Raw genomic sequence first — 19398 nt, 5'->3', positions numbered from 1 at the left:
CTAATTAAATGCCGATATTAGTGCATACGAATATTTCCATGTAGTAACAAGTAAAAAACGAATAGAAAACATATGTCTTATAATTTGATCATTGATATCCTCTAGCAGTATCAACAAGGTATTTATAGTTGTAGCCTAAGAACTTAAACATACTTAAAAACCTTTTTATTCAGGAAGGCTTTTTCATCTAACTCTAGATGTTGTTTGCTTTATGTTTTTATCTCCGTAGCACATTGAGTTATTGTAATAAATCATCTTTGACCGTTAGACTATTCCTCCCGTAACGTGTGACCCCGATACAGAAGTGTAGTTTTGCATTGTGACCACTTGAGGGCAGTATATGTTTCTGAATTTAAATGTAGCCTACTCGTTTCAAGTTTCTTTCTGTTTTTCTGTAGTAAATTTTATTTCATTTATTTAACTGCTGCTTTGATTATTTTCTGAATGTTTTGAGGTAACATCTGTGTGTTGGTGTAGTAAATTTTGTTATTTTAATTTTCTAAATTAAACTCAAAATAGACATATATACATCCATCCTAAAACTTCCTGTGAAACAACATAATAGGTAATATTTGTTGAAAACCCAATGAGGCCTCTATGTTGGTGGGCATGTGATTTTGGTGCGTTGAAACAACCAATAGGTGTTTGTCAAGTGTCTACTGCTCACCTGGCTGAAGGACATTGCTTAGAAGGACAATCGCATGTGGCCACAAAAAGCCCTTTACCACTTTCCAGAATCTGCACTTTATTTAATAACATACCAACTGTTGGTCATTAACCCACTTCAGGCAAATCAGGCAAACAGAATGAAGGATCCTTTGGGTGTATGTAGGGGCATTCCTGTAATTAGTCCCAATGCGAAACACCTGTGTATCCCTGACAAAAATGATACAATAACAGGGATCGTTTCAGATTGATTGTATTTTCAATGCTTGTAACTCAACCAGGCTGCCAATGCTAAGAAGTCATTCTTGAAGAGCGTCATCAGATTACAAATGTCAATAGGCATATGCTGAATATTTCAGCAAAGAGGTACTGAACTGACTGGGTGTTTTGAACTCCTTTGTGATTTTTAAATTTAAAGACATTAGACAGAGATGAATAACTGATCATTTTGCACCTACAGGAAGAAAATATAAGTACCAATTTGAACATTACATTAAGAAATGATCATTTGGACTAATTTACTTGTAGAAATATATTCTCTGCACCAATTCATATAAATTCTCATGTTTTTTTGTGAAAATATGCAATCAAGCAGCACATGGACACCAGTTAGGCATTAAAAAGTGCCTGCCTGGCATATTGGCTCCAATCATTTGATGAAACTGTTCATATACAAATTGCATCCAAATGTAATGTGCATTCATCTAAAATCTTTTAGTATATTTCATATTCTAGAAACTGATCATTTGAGCAATATAAGGGCCTCACTACTAGGAAGTATTGTAAATATGTCTGGATTTGAAAACATATCAATAATGCAGCACAGGCCACAGCGAAAAATACTTATAAAATATACTTTATAAAAGATTTGTTTGCTTTAGACATTATATTAAGTAGAACAAATGAACATAAGCAACACTTTATTCAAATCAATTTTATTAATTACATGTATTATAATGTCTCATTACTATCCCAATAGTTATTAAATATCACATGAAAAAATGAATGGTTACATTATTTAAAATCACATCCAAAACTACCACAGATGGAAAAAGCTTGAACAATGAGTAAGAAAACATTTGTTGTGGCAAGATTCTCTGTTTATGGTAGCAAACCGTCTGCGGGTAAATCATCATGCTAAATAGTGAGTGCAACTTACCTTTGAATACCAAGAACTCAAAAGCAACACAGCAATGTTTTCTTTTCACAGTGTGAATTTGGTATTTTATCCTATACGACAGCACTACAGCATGAGTATGACAAACAGACCACAAAAACAGTGACTGCAAAGAAAAAGCATTTTCTTGACCAATATACCAGGAATAAAATATGCTGAGTACAGGACGGAACACAAATTCCTTTCACAGTAAATACAATACAAAACATTACAGTATACTTGGAAAACAAATAATATGAGTTTATAAAATTCCATTTTAACATTATTTACAAATGTTACCCCTTATAGCTTATATCCATAGCCTCTATAATTTGAGCTGCGGGTCAATGTTTAGTAATGTGTGAAACAATTTCACGAGTGACTGCCCAGAATTTCATCCAAATTTATATCTTTCATCCAGTCATCATTCCCAGAGCCTGACTTGAGCAGAGAGTCTATGAAGTCTGAGTCCGTGTTGATCCCTGGAACTGTGTTGTCTCCCTCTGGAAGGAAGTCAAAGGTCAGACGGTTTGCCCGATTATTCTGGTAGCTGCTAGAGCCTGGACTGGCCTCTGCAAAGTTGCCTGCTGGTACCCTCTGTTCAGGGGAGGACTGGTTTAGGTTTCCCCCTGCTGATGGGGAGCCTAGCATTGACTGGCTTGGTCTTGGGCCTGTGTCTCTTAATGAGGGGTTAAGAGGGAGCATCCTGATATCTGGTGCTACCTGGTTGGGAGGGCCAATGTGCCTCTGTTGGTATGGATGGTTTGGCATGTCCAGCTGCGCACCCTGAGACTGTAGTGGGTTGGGTAGCCGCCTAACACCAAGTCCAGTTGTCACTTGCTTGTTGGCTGAGCCCCAGCCCATGTTGACATTTGTCAACAAGCCTCCGAGACACTGTCCTGGTACCCCAGAGGAATGTATGTCAGCTGTTGTTCTCGGCTGTTGTACACCTGCTACATTGTTCATCCCAAAAGAATTTCTTTGCGTGTTTGGCCCCAGGAACCGAGGTTTACTTTGATTTAGTCCAATTCGATTGTGCTCGTTATGCTGCTGGAATTGGCCGATACAAGAACTCTGATGACAGTCTGTCCCAATGCCAAATCTACGGTCTAATGGTGGAGGATTCATCTTTGAACCAGATCCAGTTGGGAGGTGACAAGACATGGACTGTATGTCACTCTCAGGGCCATTGCTGGAAGACTGGGAGGAGTTTTGACCTAAAGAGATATCAAGAAAAACTGATTACATGAGGGATCAATTGTCAGCATTTAACGTTTCTGTCTTATTGGAAATGTACAGCACCTATGAAGATGTTTCCTTGCTGAACTCCCACCATACTTCTTGACTGTTTGTAATCAGGTGGTGGTCTTGTGAGATGACGACTGAACTGATCATGTGCATTATCTTTGTCCTAAAAGGTAAAGATAAAGTTGGAAATTCTGATTGTGTGATTAACCAGTCCTCACAAAATGGTAAAAAAAAAAAAAAAGAAAAAAAAAAAGAAGAAAGTAATAATTGATTAAATATGTATAATATAAAATGTGGCTTACTGAATTGCTGATGGTGTGCTGTTGTTGGGTAAGTTGTCTCTGCATAGCCTGAGCTTTGGCTGGGCCTTTCTGCTGGCTGTTGGGTGCTGGGGGTCGTGGCTGTGACTGGGTTGACATGACTCCCAAGCTTCCATTATTGGGCAGCCTTGGACCAGGAGGAACACCCTTAGAGGAGGAAACACATAACGGTTTTACATTAGTAACAGAGGTGCTACTTATTAATTTTTAAACACATATTATTTTTGCATCTTCTCTGCTAGGTGCCTGGACATTGGAAACAAGTGCTGTAAAAGCTGTTGAAAAAAACAAAAACAGAAAAATAGTGCAATAATATAAATTGACCACTAGAGGGCAAAATTCTACAAGATATCATAGATCTGTGTCAAAGATGCTATTCAACCTCTAGAATGTGGTCAAGGCTACTCCCTCTGCAGATGAATAAGGGAGACTTGGAGAGAGGCTTTTTTGGAAGGGGGAGCGCGAGCCCTCCTCAAAGCCTGCTTCTCCCTTGATAATTGTGTCTAAAGAGAGTGGAAAGAATCCCTGAGACAGCAGGAAATGTGTGCCGATGGGGAGTTAAGCGCCAGCACCATGACTACCTCCATTTAATAAGCTCTCCTTTACTGATCACTGTGTTGTGTTTGGCAAGGAGGCATTCCATCCACTAGAAACCCATTTGGCTTCTGACACTATCACACTGATTAAAATGTTGTAGTCAGCAGCCCTCAAATGAGATTGAGACATCCAAACTTAGCTTTTTGTTTGAAGTCTTGTCCTGAACTTATACTTTTGCAGATAAGCTTTCATCATCCTGGGTGTTATTTATATTGTATATGTCCTTGTAATTCTTACTTTCCAGCTTTTTCTGGCAGCTGTGATGACTATCCAAGTAGTCCAAGTAAAACCTGTCTGTCTTGTGGACACAAGGACACTTTGACTATGCTTAAGCCTCTACCAAGTACAATCATTTGTCATGAAGTAGGTTAATGTGCACCAAATCCAAGTCAACACACGCTGTGTATACAGTGTCAGTCATTGTGTTGACTTAAAATGTTTCCCAGGGTGAAATGGATTAGAAATCCAACAGAGCATTTTGCAGAAGCTATTACTTAGAGGACAGAATCTTTGCAGAGGATGAATCTCTACAGGGTGGTGACTTTGTGGTCCCAAAGAGAAAAACTGAAAAAAGAGAGGGGAGTGTGTGTGTGTGTGTGTGTGTGTGTGTGTGTGTGTGTGTGTGTGTGTGTGTGTGTGTGTGTGTGTATGTGTGTGTGGTGTGTGTGTGTGTGTGTGTGTGTGTGTGTGTGTGTGTGTGTGTGTGTGTGTGTGTGTGTGTGTGTGTGTGTGTGTGTGTGTGTGTGTGTGTGATAATGAATGGAGCTAAAATATGGCCAACTAACATGACAGGATTAGAGAATGAGAGAAGTTGAAACTCATCAGAAGTCACAAGCCATTTCACATGAGCTAATATTCACCTTCTTTGCCTGAGTTCAACCCACACAGCAAACCAAGCATGGCAATGAGGTTACACAGGGACTAAAACATCAAAACAGTGGTTTCTCCTGTTACTCTAGAAAGCAGAGTCACTGGCTTTGATTCACTGTATCCAGTTATCGAAACTGTGAGAAATTGTGACCATCACAGGCTTTTTCCCCACAGAGGTACACCGGAGAGGGTTTATTCCATCTTTGTTGTAAGAAAACCCAATGAGGGGTGTTTTTGCATGTACAACTGAACAATCCTCCCTGTCATCCTGATGTGTCATAAAGCTGTTTTCCATGTTTCCCCCCACCTCTCATTCTTCACAAGCTTGTTGTAAATGAATACCACATGTGGCTTGGGCCTCAGAGAAGGAGCGGAGTGATTTAGTCTCCCATCCTGCGGCAGTGCAGGCAGCTGACAGTGATCCAGGCCCAGCCATGCCGGCTCTCACACTGCACTTCCTCCAGTATGGACTCAGGACGCTGTCCCTGGGGAGCGCCTCGGCATCTGGACTTGGCCGCAGCTCCTTTTCCCAGGAAACAAGTACTCCCTTCACAGCACTGCCAGAGTGACTTGGTAGGCTCAACCCCCATGGCCCTGCTCTTATCCTTACTGAGGGATGTGGTGCCACAAGATGATCAACACAAGTTGAGTAGTCATTATTTATTGCAAACAAACCTTAATATAAAGTAGTTGCTCTATTTTCAGAAAGGAGAGAATTCTTGCTTAAAGCAAAGTATGCTCTCATTAAGTAGTAGAATGGAAATCTGTCTTAGCTGAAGCTTATCACTGGGATTGCTGCCAAACGTCTATCTTCGCTTGATTTTATAGCGTTGTCTTATGCTAAGCAGAAGTATGAGTTACTCTGGATAAGAATATATATGTTGCAATGTAAAACAAAATGTAAATGCTTCAAATATGATTCATAAAATAAACATACATTAGTGTACAGCTATAAAGGCAAGGAATGCTTATTTGTATAGCAACCAACAACAAAGTAAAGGGATTGAAAGTCAAATACACATAAAGGTCAAACTGTTTTTATGAGTCTACTTGATCAGAATCAGTAGATGCTTGAAACTGGAACTAAAAAGCTTAAGTGGATTTCGTAACTCCATCAAGTAAACTTTCAAGTCAACCTTTTTCAGTAACAGGATCAATTCACGGTGCAAAAATGAATAAATTGCTACATTAACTCAACACTGAATAAACATCCCTCAGATGGTCCTTTCTGTACCTGTGTTGATGATTGTATGGCACTGCAAAATTACATACAATTTTTTGACAACTTGTAGGAAACCAATAAATGTTTGCACAGTGGCAAAAATCAGTACTGAATTCTAGCTCAGACATGATAATTAACAAAGACCTGCAATCATTTTAAACCCTTATGCCTCCTTTTTGGCTTTTCAGTTTTTATTTTCTTGATCATTTGGGCTGTGTTCATGCTTGTGGCGTCAAATTTCCAAGGACATTCTTTTTAATATATATATTTCTTTTTATTTTAATCATTCACTTATAACAGGTCTATATACAGTGTGTAGATAAAATTGTTCCTCTGAGATCCTTAGGGACCCTCCAGCCAAAAAATGACTCTTTCATACATTCCTGTGTTCTGGGCTGTCATTTTAGAGCCAGGGCTTCAACTTTTTAGTTTTTTAGTTTTTCACCAGATAACATAATTTTACTGTATTTTACCTATGGGAGAATACAATGCAGTGTTCCCCAGTCCTGTTCGTCCTGTATTATGAAGCACAGCAGACCAATGAAAAATGTGGTTGCATCCAAAATGACCTGGATGTGTTGGTATGGGTGTCAGAGTGTTGTGTGTATGTGTGTATTGAAAACACTTATAACATATCTATATACAGTGTGTAGATAAAATTGTTCCTCTGAGATCCGTAGTGACCCTCCAGCCAAAAAATGACTCTTTCATACATTCCTGTGTTCTGGGCTGTCATTTTAGAGCCATGGCTTCAACTTTTTAGTTCTTTAGTTTTTCACCAGATAACATAATTTTACTGTATTTTACCTATGGGAGAATACAATGCAGTGTTCCCCAGTCCTGTTCGTCCTGTATTATGAAGCACAGCAGACCAATGAAAAATGTGGTTGCATCCAAAATGACCTGGATGTGTTGGTATGGGTGTCAGTGTTATGTGTATGTGTGTATTGAAAAATGTGTGTGTGTGTGTGTGTGTGTGTGTGTGTGTGTGTGTGTGTGTGTGTGTGTGTGTGTGTGTGTGTGTGTGTGTGTGTGTGTGTGTACGTAAATACAAATAGAGAATTTAAATGGTCTTACAGGTCTGCATTATAGCATTATGTCTAAATCTCTCTGTCTCTCTCACAAACACACACACAACCACTTTCACTCTTGCATCCACTCACACACACATGCTCCCATATGCACATGCATGCACAGGTCGTTAAACTCAATAGAATATAAAATATAACACTTCAAATGTGCTGTACATTTACAGCTTTGAAGGTGTGTGTGTGTATGTGAGTCTGTGTGAGTGTTTCAGTGTGTGCCTGTATGTGCCTGTGTGTGTGTGTGTGGGTGTGTGTGTGTGTGAGAGAGAGAGAGAGAGAGAGAGAGAGAGAGAGAGAGAGAGAGAGAGAGAGAGAGAGAGAGAGAGAGAGAGAGAGAGAGGGAGAGAGAGGGAGAGATAAAGAGAGTGAGAAATTTAACCAAAATGCTTTAAATGGAGAGCTGCAAGTCAATAAAAAGTCTCCATTTGTATCCACACATACACACATTTACGTACACACACTCACACACATTTTTTTTCAATACACACATAAATTATACACTCTGACACCCATACCAACACATCCAGGTCATTTTGGATGCAACCACATTTTCTTTGGTCTACTGTGCTTCATAATACAGGATGAGCAAGACTGGAGAATTCTCCCATAGGTAAAATATGGCTGAATCATGTTATCTGGTGAAAAACAAAAAAATTCAAACATTTTGAAGACCTGACCCAGGTGGAGGGTCAAAAAATTTAATTATGATGGGTTTCAATGGGGAAATTGTTGTCCTTAAGGATCTCAGAGGGAGTTTTTTTAAAATCTGACACTGCACAAAAAATAATAATGCATCAAAATCAATGTTGTTGCAAATCATTGACATATCCCAGACTGTGATAATCCCCCTCCCAAAAAAAAAAATATTTCGCTTTGCATTTAGAATATAGAATATAATTAATTTTTTGTGTTTTTTTCATTTAAAAAAACTGGCGTTATACGTAAACAAACTGGCAATTAAAGGGTTAAAATCCTGAAAATGAATGAATATTTGATATTTATTATCAGGACTGGTGTTGGTTAAAAACAATAATTCATTGACAGTAGAAAATAATATTAATTTATGGCAGTCCTTTTACACAGACATATTTGTCCCTAATGAACTCAAAAGAACATTTTAAAAAGGAGGCATAAGGGTTTATATGTGGACTGTGTTTCTTTTTCCAAAAGTACAAGATTTGTTTTGGTGCTTGTGTTGCGGTGGGAGAGAGGCTGCTCTGTTTAATGAGGGAATGCTGGCACATACTGACTGCCGCTCAACTTTGCTAAATGGACAAGTGACTGTGAACTCCCCTGCTCATGTGATTAGAGGTCTTCCTGCATTTTGCTTGCGCTTTTATGTTTTTCCATGTTCTGTCTGTGTGTTTTCATTGCTCCCAAGTTGGAATATGTTCTATCAAACTGGTGGACTTTAGAATAACTAAGTTAAAGTACTGCTTATCTTTTCAACTAAGATTCACAGATTTTTTGATTATTCAATTTAAAGTGCTTCCTACCTTCTCTGCTGGGATTTGTGGATGTTTGGATTATTCAATGTAAAGTGCTTCCTACCTGCTCTACTGGGATTTCTGTGCTTCGAAGGAGAGCAGCTGTCTTTTCTGTCTCTTCCTTCAGCCTGGTGGCTGAGGTGTGCCACAAAGCCACGTCCGGCTTCCCTGCACTCTCTATCAGCATGGAAATCACCCAGAGCTGTGCTGTCACTGATAGACTCTAGTGACTGGGTTTTTTTTCTTCCACTGGAGTTCCCCTCATGTTTGCTGTAATGATCTCCACTGTGTGAATGTGACTTTGGCTGTTACCAATGCTGCCATTCTGTGCAAATGACGCAACTGCTTTAATGATGTCCTACATCACTGCACAGCTACGGTGTTAATGCAGCTTCCAAATTACACCTGACAAGGTTTTTTATACCACTTCCAAGAGTTTGAAATTTTAAGAAACAGACCTCATTACATCCATAAAGGCTCCCACGGTGGTTTCAATGCGAATATGGAAACAAAACAAACTTGGAGGCCATCAGTGGAAACATTGTGAGACTACCCTATGCCAGGCAAGATGCAAAATATGGAGTGGATTAGTCTAATGTGGAGTTTGCAGAGACCTCAATCCTCTGTGTCCCGCTGCCATGGAACTATGTTATACACAATCTCTCACTGATAAATTCCTCCTTATACATGACCACATTTTGAACGAGGGGCTTGATTTCTTGTGCCTAACTGAAACCTGGCATAAACCAGGGGCCTACTCTGTGCTTAATGAGGCCTGCCCTCCTGGCTATAATTACATGGAAAAAGCCAGCAGTTCTGACCCTCGTGCTGGTTAAGGACACATACACCGGGCTGAACTAAAACTGTCTCCCCTGCCAATGCCTGATCTCTCTTCTATTGAATGTCTTGCTCTAAACTCATCTTTCAAACACGTCCTCCTGACCTCAGTCTACTCCATGTCAACCAACATTGTGATTGTTGGTGACATGAATATACATGTTGACAATCCCTCCTGGCATTTTGCAGTGGAGTTCCTGAGTCTGATTGAATGTCTTGGCCTGAAGCAGCATGTTGATGTCCCTGTGCACACCAGCGGGCACACACTTGACCTGGTCATTATGGACTCTGCCCCCATCAATAAAACTTCAGGTCTATGATCTGGGTGTGTCTGACTACAAGGTGGTCTCAATGGATTTGATATTCGTATCACACCCTACTAGGCCTAAGCATTAAATGCTTTTTTGGAACTGGAAAAGCATTGACCCAACCATTATGACTATGGACCTCCAGCACATCAATGGCCCAGGTTCTGCATTGGTGGATGAACTAGTGGCACTCTGCAATACATCTCTGAGCAGCATCCGAGTATTTGATCTTCATGTCCCTGTCAAGACACACAAGGTCAATTTTTCATGCTCTGCTCCCTCGTTCACTCATGACCTGCAGAAAATAAAAACAGCTGGACAGGTCCTGGAATGATGCTTCTGACGCTCTCGGTTTGCTGTCCATAAACTGAAGCCACAATCATCTTCCACAACTGAGGTCATAGAAGTAAAATGTAACAGCTTCACTGACTTTTTCAGAGACAAGGTCAACAACATCCATTCTCTGATGTCTAGCTCTTCCTCTCTTCTCGTCCTGTCATCGACCCTCTGTCTCTGGGAGATCGCTAACCTGACGCACCAGATGGTTTGTTACACAGAACCATCTGATAAGTTGTCCTTGGAAACTGTTTGAGAAAGGGCAGGCACTTTCAAAAAAATACTTGGCAGGTGAATGGATGAACCCTCTGTCTATCACTGCCTTACATTGGTAGCTGGATTTACAAGATCACTAAATTCTTGTAGGATGTTGATTGCTCCAAACCACCAATGGCTCAGACAGATAAACTGAAGCCTCACAAGATGGATTCTCATGATCTTGTGATGAGGAAATCCTCAGGAAGATGAAACTCTGTACTTGTACTTTAGTCCCCATTCGCACAGCTCTGCTCAAATAATACATACCCATTCTCAGCCCCGGATCACCCAAACTGTCAACCTCTCCCTTCAAACTGTAAGTGTTCCTTCTGCCATCAAGATTTCAGTTAGCTGCCCCATCCTCAAGAAGCTCACTCTGGACCCAGAAGTTCTTGCCAGCCACAGACCTTTTTCCAACCTCCTTTTGGAGAAGTGTGTTGGAGAAGGTGGTTGCTTCTGAGCTTCAGGTCCACCTCAAACACAACAACCTATTTGAAAAATGTCAGTCAAAAAATGGAAGTGTATCTGTTCCATGAGAAAACATTTTATGTGAATTGGCCACGGCCTCTCTCTCTCCAGTTTGCCAACCCTCCTCTACAATTCAACGAGTGCTGGAGACGGGAGACACGTCCTCACACAGACAGCTGCTCTGATGACTTCCTCCTGTCCTGTGTACAAGCATGATTGGCTGCAGTAGTGCTGTGTAACTTGCTCTGAGCCACTGTTTACATGCTCATTTACAGAGGCATGGGTGTGCATGAACAAAGGATTTTTTTAGCACACAAACAGAACGAACAGCAAGCAGACTGTAAGGGGATAAGCTGAATTTGACCAAAATTGTATTGGATTAGAATTGCCTTTACCTTTAAGAATATAAAGGCCTGAATGAGCACAAAATTCCTCCTGTTAAACAGCAGCAAAACTGAAGCTATCCTTATTGGCACTCCACACTAGATTCAGTCATCCCCCATACCTCATCTCACATTTGACAGCGAGGACATCCCCTTTTCCTCCTCAGTCACTAATCTGGGTTTCAGGTTTGACCGTCAGCTGGCTTTTGATGACCATATAAGACATCTATGCAAAACCTCTTTCTACAATCTCAAAATTTTCAAAAAAACTTCACCCCTCTCTAACTCTGTCAGATGTAGAAAAACTTGTCCATGCCTTTATCTCCTCAAGACAGGAGTACTGCCAGTACATCACTGCCAGTATCCTGATGAGTGCAATAATACAAACATACAACACCAATTTTCATTACACTGATTCCCTGTCTCCTTCAGCATTGACTACAAAGTCCTGCTCCTCACATACAAATCCATCAACGGACATGCGCCTCCCTACCTGATCATGCCACAAATCTCCACCCACACCTTCAGATCTGCCAGCAGCTTGCTCCTCCGGGCTCCCAGTATTAAGCTCTGCACCATGGGGGATCGAGCCTTCTGCTCTATTGCACTACACTTGTGGTACAGTCTTCCTAACCATCTGAGAGCAGCATAGACCCTAGTCTCTTTAAAAAAAGGCCTAAAAACCTTTCTTTTCAGGAAGGCTTTTTCATCTCAACTCTTTTAAATATTTTATTTCTGCTGTGTGTTCTATGTTATTAATACTGTTGCACTGTGTGTGAATGAAAAGTGTGGTTCTAATTAAATGTATTATTATTAATTATTATTATTTGCATGCGTTTGTTCTGGGTACAGTAGAACCACTAATAATTATTTTCTCACCTTTTTTTTAGTTTAAATACTATATAATAACACTGATGTAACTATCAACACTGAATTTTGTCCATGAAATAGCACTCCCTACCAAACATTGCAACCCAGGGTTTCATAATGCATAAGTGTCCTCTATACTGCTAGAGAATGCATTCATACTGAAAGTGAGTGATGTTTTTTTCTGAGTTACAGACGAGGATTTCAAGTTTGACTTACGTGACTCAATGACCGATTATTAAACTGTACAAATGTTCAAACAAGCACCAAAGCACCACATCTCTGGCTGATTTTTATAAAAGAGGGTCCACTGCTTCACTCAGTGGGAGGAAGCCCACTGCTACTCACCAGTGTTACACAGGGGATCAGGGCACTCTTTCAGGACCTTTATTTCTTTGGCATTACTAATTCAATTCACTGTGGGAAGAGACTACTCCTTTTCTCCTCTCTGTGAGCTGTCCCTTCCTCATTAGCTGGACTTTTAACCCTGTAAGTGCTGAGTGGAAAAGCTTTTTTTTACAATTCCAAAGCGATCATATGTCTAACTTCATGTCTGCTTACTTTACTTGTTCAAACAAACTGCACATTAAAATACAATGTCCTTGGGAAAGTTTTCTTGCCAAACCCCTTATGAACTCAAGCACAGCGTCATGTCAACATTTTAAAGACCAGAGGTGACAGAGCTCCAAGCTTTGCAAGAGTCTGCTTTTTAAAATAATTTATCAAAATCCATTAAGGGCTTTTTCATTATTTGATATGCAGCTTTCTTAAGTCTCTACTGTAATTATGTACCCTTTTTAGTCCTTAAAATTTGGGTTTGAAATGTTTCAGGGCCTCATCAACATTATTATGTCTGATAGTAAAGGTAACACGAATGCTACTAACATAATCACTACTTTCAGTTCATATTAATGTGTTGTGTATTTTTTTTTAAACAGATTTATTTAGATTACTCACTAGTTTTAAAGATGTTGTATATTTCTGCTCCATATATTTATGTTAATCATAACATTATGTTAATGATATGTTAAAAGGACTTAAAGGGAGTTTTAACACGTGTACAACCATGCATTCTGTATAGAGTAAATGGCTCTCTGATGTAGTAGTAAAACTGGTTGTTTCACCATTGTGTGATGACGTATTTGTCATCACACCTCGTTTACTTCAATATCTCTATAACTGCCTCCCTCTGTCCCTCCTCCTGCCCTTCCCCAGTCAGTCAAGTAATTCCCTTGATCTGGTTATGAGAGTTCTCTTGTGTGGCTCGCATTATCATTTCACACAAAGACAGCTACAGATACTGTTAGTGCAAAAATGAAAGATGGGACGGTCCAAATCTCCCCAATCATAACAAATCAGTGATTCAACCTCCGGCACCAAGCTAAGCAGATTACTGTCATTTTCCACCACTTGTCCCTTGTAGCTAACAACCTCCAATTAGCAAATCCCGCTGTGCATATCTGTGCCCTGACGGGGAGCCACCATGACAAGCAGAGAAATTAGAAGTCCTGCATGTTAATCTACCATGCTCTGGAAATCTGTGTCATCGTCAAAACACTTTCAGGGGAAATACATATTCAAGGGAATCACAGCAGCAAAGACACAGACAGCAGCAAGAACAATGACACTAAAGTCCCAAAACAAACAGCATGCTTTGTTTCAGTTGCAGACAGCTGGTTGGCTGCCGTGGGCACACTAAGGGACCTGATTGATGAGGAAGACTAAAGTGAATGTTTGACTGTTCTGTGTATCATGTTATTACACCTTCAGCGGAAAATGTACAACCTACATTCTATTATTATTGTGTAGAAATACACAAGCCAGCCTTTAAACATTTGCAGTAAGATAAAATCAATATAATAAATTTGGGTGATCAAGCAAAAAAAATGTACTTACAACTTCTAACTTTATAGGTGACAGTTTTTGTAATTAATCAGATTTGTATATCTCATGGCACTTAAAGGGACAGTATGCTAAGCACAATCCTGAAACATCTGGAGATACAAAGTTTTCACCTGAGAGCAGCTACAAGAGAAGGAATTTATAATAGAGCCCTTACCTGTCGCTGTTGCTGTTGTGGCAGTTTGAACGGCAGCCCTGTGCCATGCAGCGGAACTGACTTGGGCTCCAGACAAAGAGTCGCTGATGTGGAGATCTGTTGGTTTTGGAAGTGCAGAGCTGAATGTGGCTGATTCTGGCCAGTTGATGGTGAATGTTGTTGCTGCTGCTGCTGGGCTGAAGTCTTGTTCACTGAACTTGCCATCATAGGCATCTGCTGGCTGGCAGAATGGGGTGCTTTGGGGCTGAAGTGTAACGTGGGCTTGGTGCTAAGAACCTTCATGTCCAAATGATGGGAACCATTGTGGCCGTTTGGCTTGAAAAGGCAGTTGTTGATCCCTTTACTCTGGGAGCCAATTCTCTGCTGGCTAGGTGGGGCTGGGGTGGAGACCTTGTCCTGGGGGAAGGAGCTGGTGGAAGAGTGGGTACTCATGGCAGTGACCCAGCTGGTCAGTCCTGCAGGTGGTGTTTGATGGTGGTGATGGAGCAGAGAGCTTGGCTGCTGCTGGTTTGCTGCCATCTGCTTAAGTTGCTCTGCGTGGGATATTTCTGGCCAGCAAGATATGCCTCTTGGGTGTCCTGACTGGTTGTTAGCTTTCTGTGACGTGGTGGCAGAAGAGGTGCTGGTCATTGTGAACGAGGGCCCTGCTGAGGCCGGTCGAAGCTGTGGTGAGCAGCCATGAACTGACCCAAAATCTGGGGAGGGCTCTTTCTTTATCTGCTTCTCCAATGGGGAACACAGAGTTGCTGCTGCTCCTGCAGAGCTTGGCCGACCTAGATCCAAACCGAATGTATCATCCTGCTTCAGCATCTTCTCAAAGTCTAGATCGTTCAACGGGGGTACTGTCTTTGTCAGCTCATCAAACAGATCCTGGAGCTCCGGGTCGATCTGTCCCCCACCCTCATCTTTGAAGTCAAAAATCATCTCTGCATTTGACTGGCCACAAGACTGGACCTCACAAGGCTCTTTTTTCATTTCTTTCAGGGTCATGCTGAATATGTCGGATCCAACTCCATGGGGCACCATGTAATTCTTCCTCTGCATGCCCATGGTGGAGGAGCCTTGCAGAGAATGAGACTGGGTTAAGTTATGGTTGCATGGCCCATGTCCCAGACCACCGGTGTCCACACGGACTCGCTTAAAATCTGATCCAGAGAAACCACAGGAGAGTACATTCTGCTTTGGTGTATGTCCTGGTGCATGTCCCTCGATCTTCCTGCGCAAAGATCCTTGAAGCTGCAAAACACAACAGAATAGAATTAAAAAACATGAAAGACAAGACTCCAGTTGATTTTATTCATCTCACTACTTTATTACTTGAGTAATAACGGTCATGGGTCATGGATTTTGATTTTTAAATAGAGGAATGGCCCGAACGAAAAAAAAGAAAAAGAAAATCATAACAAGATTTTAATTATTGCACTTGATTCAAAACACACCAAGCTATGTTTCACTATGTACATTAATTCAATTTCACAATTTGCTCAAAGGGCTCTAGATGCTTTTGACTGGCGTGTAATTTAAAAAGATTACTTCGTAATTCTGTTCCAATATTGCCTGATACTGCGGTTTGCTTTTACATTTCATCATAATTTGTAATCTTTGTTTATAAAAGTGCAAATGTATAAAGTTTCTTATTACAAGACAGTGGTTTTCATTCAGTGGAATAACTGTTGATTTATAATAGTGATGACATCTGATGTTTTATTCTTTATAAATCACCCAGTCACTTCACTTAGTAAGACCATGCAGATACATAAAAATAAAATACAGAAAGCTTTCATGATTGTATTTCAACACTTGCAACGCAGCAATGAAGAAAATGCTGCTGCAGCATTTAGAAAACTGTTTTGATATACTGCAGTTTGAGCGCAGTGGATGGGCTGAGAAGATAGTTAGAAATCTGATATAGTCGACAGACCGCAGAGAGTAGAATAGGGTCTTTGTCTGTTTCCCTCATTTACATACATTATATTTCCCTCCATTGTGCTTTGTTAGATAGCAGAGTTTCTCCTTTGTGGCTAAGATTCTGCTTAACATGCTGGTGCAGATATCTGACTTCCTTTCATTTTATCCCATGTCTTCATTTACGGTTACAGGCACATAGCTATGACTCACAACTCTAACCACTCACTAACACTCCCTGAAACTGAAGCATTAAAAACCACAACAAAATGCTCACATTATAGTAAAAACTAGGATCATTTATATTGTCAGGTTCAGATATCACTGCCATTGCCAACAAAATAATAAAGCTTATTCTTTCATGCGAGCCTTTCATAAACAACAATTCACTGAGAAAGAAATTGTCGATCCAGTGGCAATATCAGGCACAATGTTGTATATACATAGAAATGACTCATTATCTGACCATCATTTAATGCGGTGCCAGCATGGAAATCAAATGCTTCTGATTGTACAGCAACCTGAGCACAGGAGAGGACTATCAGTGTGTTGCATATTTCACTGTGGGAACAAATTTGAGTCATTTCCACCTGCTGGCACACATTACATTAAGATGATTCATAGCCTGAGGGTTTGGAGTGAATCCTGCAGTTCACTACATTTCTACTCTGTTTGTGTCTGTATTACTTCTGCTAATGCTCTTAACAATTGCTTAGAGATACATCCTTGCATTTTATTTTATATCTATGTGACTCACCAAGCATCCTTTATTAAAGCTATACATATAACAAACATATTGAGAGGATGATGATAATTATGTTCAAGATGGTGGTGTTGTACCGAGAGGGGGAGGGACTGAAACGATCATTTCTATTTAAAGAATCATAACAGTAGGTTTTCAGTAGGTTTTGGCCTGATGAGTAGAAACTGTTATATGTAACATTGGTGTGGACCATTTACAAAAACATGCCTATTATATTAATTTCCTGGCAACCAGGAAGCCCTGGTCTCAGTTTACTGCGACACGGTAGGAAAGTCAGCTTGCAAAGACTTGAAACGTGCCATGAACTCCATGACAATGATGGAAACAATGATGCAAACACTGATACGAAGGAAAACGACAAGCACAGCATATTCAACCAGACAAAAAGAGAGCTGATATACATGTGACTAATGTTAAAGTCAAGCAAGAGTGAGCAATTTGTTTCTTCTACTTTTGTTTATAATGTGCTCAGAATAACATCAAACCTTAATGTAGTGAAAAACAACTCATTTATATAGTGATATCTTGCATTAAATGTCAAATCTGACCCTAAAATCTCACATGTCAAAATATCCATGAATACACTTTTCGTCTGGCAATAAATTAATTTTAATAAACAAAATAAAGACCACACATAGCTCATTATGCATGACCTAAATCAAGACTTTATGCTTATTTTTAAATATTAAAATGGAAATAAATGGTTGTCTGCTGTGTAAGAAATTGTTTAATAACTATAAGGCTTTACATTACTAGTTAATTACAATTATTACAATTTCTACAGGTAAAAAAATGCAAAGCAAGTGATTTGCTCCTTTCAGTTTACTTCAGCCATTACCTAGTATGATTATATGCTTTTTAAAGTAAAATATTAGTTCATTTTAAGCTTTGCAAGTTAAACTTTAACTTTAAAATACAATAGCTGCAAATGAGATGCAATAATGATTTTCAAATACTTTAAATATACTCTGCCACAAAAGTAAATCAGTAGAAAAGTTCTCAAGAGAAACTGGAGAGAAAGAAATCTTGGCAGATGATGTAATGACCAGTCTGGTAGGATGATGTCAAGTTAATATAGAGAATTACAGACACATACATTTCTAACTTGGAAATGTTTCAGAAGTTCATCTACAGTGTGCCTCATTCACCAGATAGCTCTCCTTTGCCATCTTCACTGAGATCCAGACTATTATAGTAAACATCTCTGCATACTACTGGACATCTGTTTTTTCCAAATGCAGATGAAAACAGGCCTTCTAGTATATTGCATCTCACACACACTTTCTATCGTTCCACAAGGCTCTTTCTGGAGAAGACAGACAGGAGTACTCCTCATGGTTCAAGGCACTGTCTGAGAAAACACATCATGAATAATGGAAAGGACAGTAGATGTGTTGCAAAAAGCCATTGTGAGACAGGGTTGCCTCACTACTGCCTCTGTGCCATTTAAAAATAGACTGTAGTCAAGAACAGTTCTTGGTTCAACATTCAAAGCTCAAGCTTCTCTAGATTGCTGTTGAGATTTTCTCAAGGTTAAATCGCTGTACTGTGGGCAGCCTGATACTACCTCTATTTTGTTAAAAATAAAGAAAAATCTAATAAAAAAAAGAGAAAAAAAACTCAAATACCATATGTATGTATATTTTATATTTAGATTTTTTCCCCATCAAATAAAGGATAACCATTTTCACTCAGTACTCAGAAGCAGTGGTCTCCTAGCTGGCCCTGAAATCCTCATGACAGATCTCCAAGTAATCTGAAAATAGATTTTTTGATTAACATTTAATGAGCTTAGAAGCTCTGAACCACTTTGAAAATGACTCCTGCAGCCTGAAAGGCTCAAATGTATGTATTACATACCGATCATCTTATGAGATGAAGGCATTTCAGCTAACATTCCTTTGTATTGGTAAAATGTAATTCACTGTAATTCAACGTCTATTTTAGTAGTGAGCAGAACACACATTTAAAGATTTTGTTAACGCAAAACCAAGGATAACAAAATAATCTATTTTTGCTAGAGGTTAGAAAATCCCACATCTCAACTTCTCATAGCTACAAAGGAAAAGATCATACTATGCATATTTCAACCAGCGGTAACTCTTTGTAGCCTCCATCCATTACATCATTATACAACCACCTTGCAGCCATCTGATCTCCTTTAATTGACCTACTTATAGGCGCACAATTCCACAAAAAATATGTACATAGAGTGCCAGTCAAGAGTTTGTACACACCCTGCTCATTCAAGTGAACAACAAGGTGTGTCCAAGCTTTTGACTGCTACTGTAAATGAATCAACGATAGATTACATTTCTGAACATGACCTTTTCATCGCTGCTTACTAACGTCCTCTGACTGTTGCAGTGAGGAACGCGACTGTGGCCATGTCAACAGAAGCTATCTGCTCCTGGAAGCTGGAAGGCCAGTAGCTTGTGTGTCAAGCTGAGCAGTGTGGTGATGCTGAGCACTGTGGATGGGGCTCCGGGTGAGCCATCACAGGGACGCAACACCAGGCCTCCTGGTACCATCTGTCAGTCCAGTGGCACGGCCCTCAGAG

General features: G+C 40.0%; 1 protein-coding gene across 1 annotated transcript in view; it reads right to left on the bottom strand.

Moving 5' to 3' along the window:
* Positions 1-1688: 1688 nt before the first annotated feature.
* zmp:0000001236 (mastermind-like protein 2) overlaps positions 1689-19398 on the bottom strand; it is a 43020-nt gene continuing 25310 nt past the window's right edge. The window contains exons 2-5 of the mRNA XM_062419449.1: positions 14171-15406; positions 3373-3537; positions 3125-3233; positions 1689-3039 (exon numbers count right to left, since the gene is read on the bottom strand). Coding sequence (XP_062275433.1) covers positions 2195-3039; positions 3125-3233; positions 3373-3537; positions 14171-15406 — 2355 coding nt within the window. The 3' untranslated portion in view covers positions 1689-2194. The remainder of the gene's footprint in view (positions 3040-3124; positions 3234-3372; positions 3538-14170; positions 15407-19398) is intronic.

The sequence above is a fragment of the Scomber scombrus genome, chromosome 5 (genome assembly GCF_963691925.1).
Source record: "Scomber scombrus chromosome 5, fScoSco1.1, whole genome shotgun sequence".
NCBI classification, from domain to species: domain Eukaryota; kingdom Metazoa; phylum Chordata; class Actinopteri; order Scombriformes; family Scombridae; genus Scomber; species Scomber scombrus.
Note: the sequence above shows the minus strand (reverse complement) of the source record. Positions and strands in the feature narration are given on the sequence as shown.